The sequence below is a fragment of the Gossypium raimondii genome, chromosome 12 (assembly GCF_025698545.1).
Source record: "Gossypium raimondii isolate GPD5lz chromosome 12, ASM2569854v1, whole genome shotgun sequence".
Classification (NCBI taxonomy): domain Eukaryota; kingdom Viridiplantae; phylum Streptophyta; class Magnoliopsida; order Malvales; family Malvaceae; genus Gossypium; species Gossypium raimondii.
In genome coordinates, this window is record NC_068576.1 from 56,658,356 (window position 1) to 56,667,849 (window position 9,494).

General features: G+C 30.6%; 2 protein-coding genes across 2 annotated transcripts; both read left to right on the plus strand.

Moving 5' to 3' along the window:
• On the plus strand, positions 1–3,188 carry LOC105765615 (carnosic acid synthase). Its single transcript, XM_012584808.2, has 2 exons — positions 1–1,030; positions 2,485–3,188. The coding sequence occupies exons 1-2, from the start codon at positions 83–85 to the stop codon at positions 3,109–3,111; spliced, it is 1,575 nt and encodes a 524-aa protein (XP_012440262.1). The 5' UTR covers positions 1–82; the 3' UTR covers positions 3,112–3,188.
• Positions 3,189–7,622: 4,434 nt separating this feature from the next.
• LOC105762294 (40S ribosomal protein S20-2) lies at positions 7,623–8,450 on the plus strand. Its single transcript, XM_012580165.1, has 2 exons — positions 7,623–7,722; positions 8,308–8,450. Exons 1-2 carry the CDS (start codon positions 7,623–7,625, stop codon positions 8,448–8,450), a joined length of 243 nt encoding a protein of 80 aa, XP_012435619.1.
• Positions 8,451–9,494: the final 1,044 nt, after the last annotated feature.

A 9,494-nucleotide genomic window follows, 5' to 3' on the forward strand; every position in this document is an offset into this window, starting at 1 on the left:
AAGGCAAATCAGAGTTGTTGCCACGAGACTACATTTCCACTGCTTCTTATCTTTTTTCCTATTCAAACCCGAGTACCCATCGATGTCGAACTTCTACGATAAGGTTGCAGTCCTTGCCGGCGATGGACTCGCTGCATTCACTATCACCGAAGTTGCAGCCACTCTCACGGTGGCGACGCTACTAATTATCTATTTCTCACGGTTGGTTAAGAAACACGTCATAAAAACTAAGCTGTCGCCGCCAGGCCCGGTAGGCTTGCCGATACTCGGCCACCTCCTTTTCATCAAACCCGATTTCCTCCAATACGTAACCAAGCAATCCCAAATCCACGGTCGTATCATCAAGCTTCAGCTGGGAAGAAAAGTTTACATCATCATAAGCTCACCATCAATCGCAAAACAAATCCTCAAAGACCACGACGCCATTTTCGCCAACCGCGATATTCCGGTGGCGGCCATAAAAGGAACCTTTGGCGGACTTGACATTGTGTGGAGATCCAACGGCCCAGAATTGCAGAAGCTACGTAAGCTCGTCGTACGTGAAATCATGAGCAACAAAGGGCTCGATGCGTGCTACGAATTTCGCCGACGAGAGATCCGACAAATGGTGAAGAATATCCATGGAAAAATCGGGTCACCCATTAACCTCAGCGAACAAATATTCTTAACAACGCTGAGCGTTACGATCAGCATGCTATGGGGTGGTTCATTGAATGGAGAAGAAGCAAAGCTTGGGCTTGAAATTAAGGATCGATTAGAGGAATTTATGAAATTGATGGGAGAACCCAATATTTCTGACATTTTCCCGATGCTTAGGCCGTTCAATTTACAAGGAATTGAATCCAAAACCAAGAAGCATTTGTCATGGTTTTATGGGTTTCTCGAATCAGTGATAAAGCAGCGAATGAAGCTCGGAGAGGGACCAAAAATGGCGGACAGTAAGGATTTTCTGCAGCAATTGTTGGAGCTGAACCAAAGAGGCGATGCCAAAACTTCATTATCCATGATGGAAATAAAGGCTTTGCTGCTGGTAAGTAGACTAAATTTTGAAATCCGGTAGAAATAAAAATATAGGTACAAAATTTTAAATTTATGAAATGTATATAGATATATTATTAGTCATCCATTCATGAAAATTTACAAAAAGGTCATCCAATTAATAAATTTTTCTTATTTGTTACCAACTGTTAAATCACTTTCGAAAAGTTAACTTAATTTTTTTAAAATTAGTATAATAATAACTTTAATTTTAATATTTATATATTGTGATCTTGATTTTAAAACCTAACTCTCAATATTTATATATTGAGTCATTTGGTCTCTTTTCTTTGCAATTTTGTTTTTCTGTAACATTGAGGGTTGAATTTAAAACAACAAGAAAATATAAAAATTATTATATTGAATTTTTGGTGTTTCAATATTTGGTATTCTTTTATCTAGTTTAGCTGATAACTTTGTTTTTTTTGAACTTTTAGGTGAAAAGACCATAAAAAAATAAAATTATAAAAAAGATTAAATTTTATGATGTGTAAATGTTGAGGGTTAATTTTAGAATCAAGACTAAACTAACATAATGTATAAATATGGAGGTTAAAGTTGCTATTATATCCATTTTAAAAGCTACCATATCATCTTTTGCTAGCTATTTAATTATTAATAATTAAAAACAAAATTGAATACTTAAATGATCATTTTGTAACATTTTATGATTGGGTGACAAAAAACTTATCAATAATTAAGTGACTACTAATTATATATATATAAGCCAGTTTAATTATAAATTTTATGAATTTGGATATTTATGGTATCTTTTGTAGGGTATATAATCAGTTGATTTAATTAATTTAGCTTTAAAAATTTGGTCAATTTTTCAAAAATAAAAATTAGTAACCGAATTGATTTAATGATAAAACTACAATAATCGAATCGATTCGACTTAATTGGTTTAGGATTGGGTTTCAATAAAGGAAGATTTTATTTTATTAGTTGACAAGTTAATTTTATTGTTTAAAATCTCAATTCAATCGTTTATATCAATAGTATTTTTCATCAAAATTTATTTATTTGTAATGTTAATTAGAGTGTTGTCACGTGATGTAATAATAATTGATGAAAAATATATATGCTAAGTTGATGAAATTTAATAAGAAATACTAAAGGTGTTAATGACTAAATTAAGATTTCTAAATTGAAAAGTGAAATAATTTAATTTTAAAATTTTAAAATATAATAATTAAATCTCAAATTTTATAAAAGTAAATAATTAGCAACATATTTTAACCTTTGACTATTGGGTACACTCACTTATATTGGAACTTATAAATTTATAATATAAAATAAATAACTATGTAATATGGATATTTTAATTGAATCCTTTAATCAAAATCGAATTAATTGACTTGAGTTAATTATCTTGACTTGATAGGTTAACTCGGTTTTAATTAAAATTTCTTCAGCCTTAATCTTTTGTCATTGTGGATATAGGATATGGTAATCGGCGGTACGGACACAACATTTGCGACAATGGAGTGGGCAATGACGGAATTATTACGGCACCCGGATAAATTGAGAAAAGTCATCGAGGAATTGGATGCAATAATTGGGGACCAAAACGTTGTCGAAGAGTCCAATCTTCCTCGCCTACTTTATTTAGATGCTGTGGTGAAAGAAACATTACGAATTCACCCACCAGTTCCCTTGCTAGTGCCGCACATGCCGAGCGAGACAACCGTCATAGCCGGTTACACCATCCCTAAGAATTCCTGTATTTTCTTCAACGTGCGGGCAATACAAAGGGATGCCGAGTTTTGGGAAGACCCACTTCGATTTGAACCAGAAAGGTTCTTGAAAGACACTGAGAAAAGGAATTATACGGGAAATAGTTTCCATTTTTTCCCGTTTGGATCAGGGAGGAGGATTTGTGTTGGGATTCCATTGGCAGAAAAAATTATTATGCAAATTTTAGCGACATTGTTGCATTGTTTTGATTGGGAATTGCCAAATGGGCGACAACCTGATGTAAAAGAGAAGCTACGATTCGTGTTAACAAAGGCAGAGCCGCTTGTTGTGGTGCCTATTGCACGTTTATCTAATTCAATACAAAACCAATAGATGTGCAATTCAAATATATTTCAAGTTATTGTACTCTTTATAAATTTAGAATCTAATCATTATACTTTTATTTTCAAGAGTTTAGTCCCTCTACTTTTCATATTGACATAATGTCAAATTTAACCCTAAATGTTTACATCTTTTGTCAATTTGGTTTTTATTCTTCTTTTTTTTACCTAAATTTAGGTATTAATCTTTCAAAAAGAGTCAATTTGCTTCCTTTTAATGGAAATGCTAACTAGAACATTAATTTTTTAACAATGTTGGTTTTATTTTCATCAGCTTCTAGAGTTGTAGAAGTTATTTTTTTGCATTTTTCTTCTTGTTCTTGTTGCTTCCATAATTAGTTGAGTTAGTTACTACTGTAACTTAGGTTTATTTGCACTTTTAGCTTATCTCTTTTACTTGTAATGACATTTTACTCTTTGTTTAATGCTATTTCAGTTTCTTTTACTTTCAGTTGTTAAAAACCTTACCCTTAATGTTTATTGTGCTTTACTTTGCTGCTAGTTTATCATCCTCATATTTTCTTCAAATATAGCTTAAAAATCCAAACTTTAATATTTTTCTTTAGCTTTATTTTAATGGTTGTTATGGTTTCTTATTTCATTTTCATTAGCTTTACTTTTAATATAGGTAACTAAACTTTTAAAGGGGTTGGTTGATGGAGATGTGGTGAGTTGATTTTTGGATGATGGATTAAATTGTAATAAATTGAACTAATTTGAATGAACCTAAAAACTTAGGATTGATGATCCCAAGGTAAGATTTAGGCAAGTGAGATCGAGAGGAGATCTTGTTCAGCACCAATTTGGTGGTCCTGAGTTAGCCGATGAGATCCAGAGATAAATCGGATTAATTTGTCTAACTTGGTAAAATTAAAATCGAAACGTAAAATGGAACTATTTTAGGAGTTTAAGCAAATTGGATCCCTAATTTGAGGATGAGTAAACCACGTCGAGATCAATCAACCACCATTTGTTTTTTATTTGTTAATTTCATAATTTTGCATTTGTTAATTTAGTCCTTGGTAGCTAGATCGTAGGTTAGTGTAATTCTCCTTGACCTTATGATTTGTCATAATATAATTTTCAACAATTAGTTGGTTAGACTCTTTATTTTGCATGCTCATTAGTAGAAATTGTTCAATCTTCGACTCTTTTGGGTTCAATCCTCAGAATACTCTTGTACCTCGTTGTACAAATATATTACAACTTACATGTCACACTTGCAAATTCCGCACTTAGTATTTTAATCGACCCTTGTCTTTAATTGTTGAGTTCTTCCTCCCGTCATTCGCAAAAAGGCAATAAGAGGAGGAGCGGCCAATCATATTGGGAGAGCCAATATTATCCTAAAGTGATTAAAGATATCCTATGAGGGTAACACACTTATGACAAGGTCATTAGACAAGCATTGAGTAGATGTTTTCGTAATAATATGTTGTTAAGGAGAGCTCAATCATGATACTATAGTGGAATGACTTCGTAACTAAATAAATTTATAATTAATAAACAAAAAGCCATAACTTAATTATAAATCATTTGAGCCCTAATTGCATATGTTCAATCGATCACTTCGCTAGCACATTGAAACTAGAAATGAATTGCATGTTTGAATCAAAATGAACAGAATTAATAAAAATAAAGAAATGGGAAACATTCAGGAATAATTATGGTTTTCTCCGAAATGGAGAAATGAAATCGTTTGGAAATGAATGTAGGTTTCTCAAAATAGAAATGAAAATGAGAAATGATACATTTGCAAATGTACATGGATTACTCAAATGATCGAAAGAATAAGCTTATGTTTTTAAGCTATTTTAAAGCTCGAAAATGAAAATAAATTATTTGGTCATAATGAATATGTTGAGTGGTGAAATATTAAACATATTTTCTCAAAACTTTTACTAGGGGTAAAATCGTCATAATTTTATCGGGGGTAAAATTGGGATGAGAATATTATTTAATATAAAATATTAAATTTTATTTTGGGAAATAGAAAAATAGAATCGGGTTGGATCAAATTACAAAGTACTGGATCAAAAAATTCGGGAAGTACTCGTAATTGGACCTAATGTGAGAGAGGCCCAAAATCCCCTCATGGATATGAAGGGGCGACAAAACCAATAACATGTGGCATTGGATGTACAACATGACATTTCTTCAACTTCCATCTACCATTACATACCTTCAAACTAGAGGTGCTCATGGTAAGGTAGCCCATAAAAATTTCAGCCCAGCCTCACTTACGGCCAAATATGGGCTGAATTTTGCGAACCTGCCCGGAAAAATTATAAGCCTGCGTGCGGCCCGGCCCGACCCATTTTTAATAAATACCAAAATTTATTTTAAAATTAAAAAAAAATAAAAGTATTTTAAAATATTTTAAAATTAAAAATAAAAAAAGTATTTTAAAATATTTTAAAATTAAAAATTAAAAATAAATATATTTATTATATCGGGCCGGGCCGGGCCCGGGCCAAAAAAGTGGTGCCCAATGCCTGGCCCGTTTTCTAAACGGGCCTCATTTTTTTACCCAAGCCCATATTTCGGGCCTATATTTTTACCCAAACCCTCCCATGAGCACGTCTACTTCAAACTCCACTTATCATTCATTTTTGCGACTGACATATAACAAGCATTCAACTAAACATACAGTTAATAACACAACACAGATCATACAAAACATATCACCATCAGACCATTCCAATGATAACCTCTTCAGTAATTACTTTACCAGTAACAGTTCATTAAAACAACAAACTTATGCATACAACTAAACATGCATTTGTAGATCATCACTTTGCATAACCGTACAACAAACATCCCACAATAATTCAACTCCTCATCATCAGCAGCGCATGAAGTCAAACATACCACAACAACACAGTACTGATATACATAAAACAAACACTGAGGATTTGAGTTCAGAAACTCACCGCAAAATACCTAAAAGCTTATACCGACTACATCTACTTGATTTTTCCCCTATCGCTTGAGCCTCCTCTTTCTTGAGTAGAAGTTTACTAAATTTCCAATTTCATAAGCTAATACGTTAGTTTCTCCCCTCAAGCAGGCCGCTCCTTAAATTTTCTCTCTTACAAAACAAACTAAAGAAGAAGATAAAAAAATGAATACATAAATGAGAGAGTGCTACTAGGGGAATGATATCTATCTCCTATATAACCTTCCCGCAATCGATCACCAAAACCAATTCATCATCATAATGTTTCCCATTAAAGAAAATACCCAGTTCTAATGTAACGAGACTAATAGTTGAAATCTAACCAATTACCAAATCAGTTAGCAAGATTCATGTAATTACACTACGACCCTCATAAACAGAAAGTTTTATAATTAGATACCTAGAATTGTTGTTGTACTTATCCTTTAACATTTTCGGGTGTGACACTGTTAAATTTGTTGGTGTGACATTTAAAATAAAAGAAATAATCACTTGGTAGCAATGATGTAACTAGAAAAAAAAAGATGTTTGTAATTGACCTAAATTTAAAAATATAATTTTAATTGTGTTAATAGTTGGACTTTAATTTTGAAATCTAAAAAGTAGAGGATTAAATTCATAGAAATAAATGTATATGGATTAAATTTCAAATTAAATGAAAAGTACAAGGACTTTTGGTATATTTTAACCTACTAGTTTTATTCAAACCAGGGTTGATTTTGTTGTTCATCTTATTGCCTCGTGTTTGTGCATGTTAATTGTAAAATCTTGCTTCAGTCTATTAAAAAAGAAAAACTAATATAATTACAGGTGTTCTTGTATGTTTCTGTCTTTTTTTCATTTGGTTAAAATGTGCCTAAAGTCCTATACTTTTCAAAATTCAGAATTTAGTCATTGTACTTTTATTTCAAGGACTTTCAGATTTCAAAAACTAAGTCCAACTGTTAACTTTATTTGTTAAATTGAAGTTAATTACAAAGTTATTTTTTAATTACATGGCTACTAAGTGAGTATTTTTATTTGAAAATATCACAGAATGTAATTTAACAAATGAAGTTAACAATGTTAATGATTGAACATGAATTTTGAATTCGAAAAGCAGAGGGATTAAATTCCATGAAATATAAGTATAATGACTAAATTCCTAATTTTCGAAAAGCACAATGACTTGTGACATATTTTAACATTTTCATTTTTAGTAAATTGTTTTTCTACTGATAATAAAATTCTTAACACAAATTGGCTTATCTCTTTATTTACTCCTCTTTAAAGCCACTTTGTTAGCATATGATTAGCTGTTAGTTTTTCGGGAAAGCATTTTGGGCTTTTACCCAAAAGCCCAATATGAAAATTAGGGTAAACCTAAGTTGACATATTATATATATATATAACAGAAACTTTAACCTGATTTTAATTTCTTGAAAGCAAAGCAAACTCCTTTCCCACCAAAAAGGTATAGAATTTTATTCTTCTTTCAAGATTAAAAAAAAAATTATTCTTTTATGAATACATATTTCGATTTTTTTTCATTTTATTTTGTTACAATGACATATGCACCCATGAAGCCTACTAAGCCTGGTTATGAAGAACCACGTAAGATAAGGATTACCCTTTGTTCAAAAAATGCGAAAAACTTGGAGAAAGGTATTTAAAACAATACATAATTATATATTGCTTTGTATAATTATTACTGAAAATTTGGTGGTGATTTGATCCAAGCTGCTAAAGCTAAAGCTATTAGGGTTAAGGGACCGGTGAGGATGCCTACAAAAGTCCTACGTATCACAACGAGGAAGGCTCCTTGTGGTGAGGGTAGTTTACACAAAAAAACCATATCAATTTATCCAATTTAGGGTTTTAGCTTTATCCTTGTTTCCACTTACTTTTTATTCGTTTTTCTAATGTTGTTGGAATTGGATTATTTGGTCAATTGAAATTATTTTTTTTTACCTTTTGACCCAATTTATTAGCTTGGGCTATAAAATTTGACCCAACTGGTAAAACTCAATATAAAATAAAGCCCAAAATAAAAATGAAATAAAAGTTAAATCTATATTAAAATTATTATTTAATTGTGCTTGTAAAATTTTGAAGGTTTTTTCATTTTTTTTAATTTTTGGGTGGTTGAATTGGAAATAAATGATTCGATTAATTTGATTCAATTCTAAAAACATTCCTTTTTCAGTCAAATCTTATACAAATTTGTATGAAAATTTTTGGTATGTGCAGGAACCAACACATGGGACAGATTTGAGCTAAGGATCCACAAGAGATTGATAGATTTGTTTAGCACACCAGATGTGGTGAAGCAAGTCACTTCAATTACCATGGAGCCTGGTGTTCAAGTTGAAGTTACTATTGTTGATGTTTGAGACACCCCTTTGCTTTTGCTATTTTATCCTTTTAGGGTTTAAGATTTTTGTTTTATTGTTTCGTAATCAATATTCAACTTTAAGGTTGAAGGTTTAGGGTTTCCCAATTTCCAAACAATTTATTTGGTATTTTTAGGTGTTGAATTTTCCATGTATTATTTATAGAGCTTTTTAGTATTGTATGGAAGTAAAGGCATTGCTTGAACTTCATATTGGTTATAAGTATGATTTAGTGTTTGTTTGATAATTATGGTGAAATAAATTCAATAGATTTTTTTAATGAAATAAATTCAATAGTTGATAGGAAAAGTAGAACAAAACTAGGATATAAATTAAGTGATTTAGGTAAAACTATTGACAACGATTTTTATAGTTTTATTTAAATTTATTATAAAATACATTTAAATTGTTACAAATCTAAATACTTTTCTAAATCTTAAATAATAAAAAATTTTACGATTTGTTGATGAGTAAGATACTACCACTTCCTAATACCATTATTTTTTGCACAATATATAATGGGATGCAATTGAAAAGAAAATGAATGTTATTAATTAGGTGTGTTGATAGATTTGGCTCATCATCTTAATATATTTTATGTTTATCTTGACTCAACTTAAAATATGAGTTTAAAATTTTCTCAAGCATGTTCATATTTATAAATAGCTAATCTAATCTTATTGTAGCTCACCTATATTATTTTAAAATTAAAATTAAAATTATATTTGTGTTTTAATCTTGAATCGAATATTTGTGTTCGATGCAATTCTTGGATTTTACATGAAGGTTTAGATGGTTTTGTAATGCCTGGAATGATTATTTTATCTGCATTTACCAAAAAATAATTTTTATTTATAGTCATGTTAACATTTTTTATCGTTTACAATATAATAATAAATAATTTATTTATTGATTTTAATTACATAATGTAAAACATTACAAACTTAAAAAAAGGGTTGGATTGAACTCGAGCCTTGAATGTTCAAGTCTAAACACAACCCAGATTTTTAAACTGGCCTATTTTTTAACTTAAGCTCGTTTTTT

What these genes read in the sequence shown, in the direction of transcription:
- LOC105765615 (XM_012584808.2), top strand. Translation starts at nt 83, where the DNA reads ATGTCGAACTTCTACGATAAGGTTGCAGTCCTTGCCGGCGATGGACTC. An exon ending in AAATAAAGGCTTTGCTGCTG is followed by an intron (nt 1,031 to 2,484) that starts GTAAGTAGACTA and finishes TTGTGGATATAG; the next exon opens with GATATGGTAATCGGCGGTAC.
- LOC105762294 (XM_012580165.1), top strand. Translation starts at nt 7,623, where the DNA reads ATGACATATGCACCCATGAAGCCTACTAAGCCTGGTTATGAAGAACCA. An exon ending in TGCGAAAAACTTGGAGAAAG is followed by an intron (nt 7,723 to 8,307) that starts GTATTTAAAACA and finishes TGGTATGTGCAG; the next exon opens with GAACCAACACATGGGACAGA.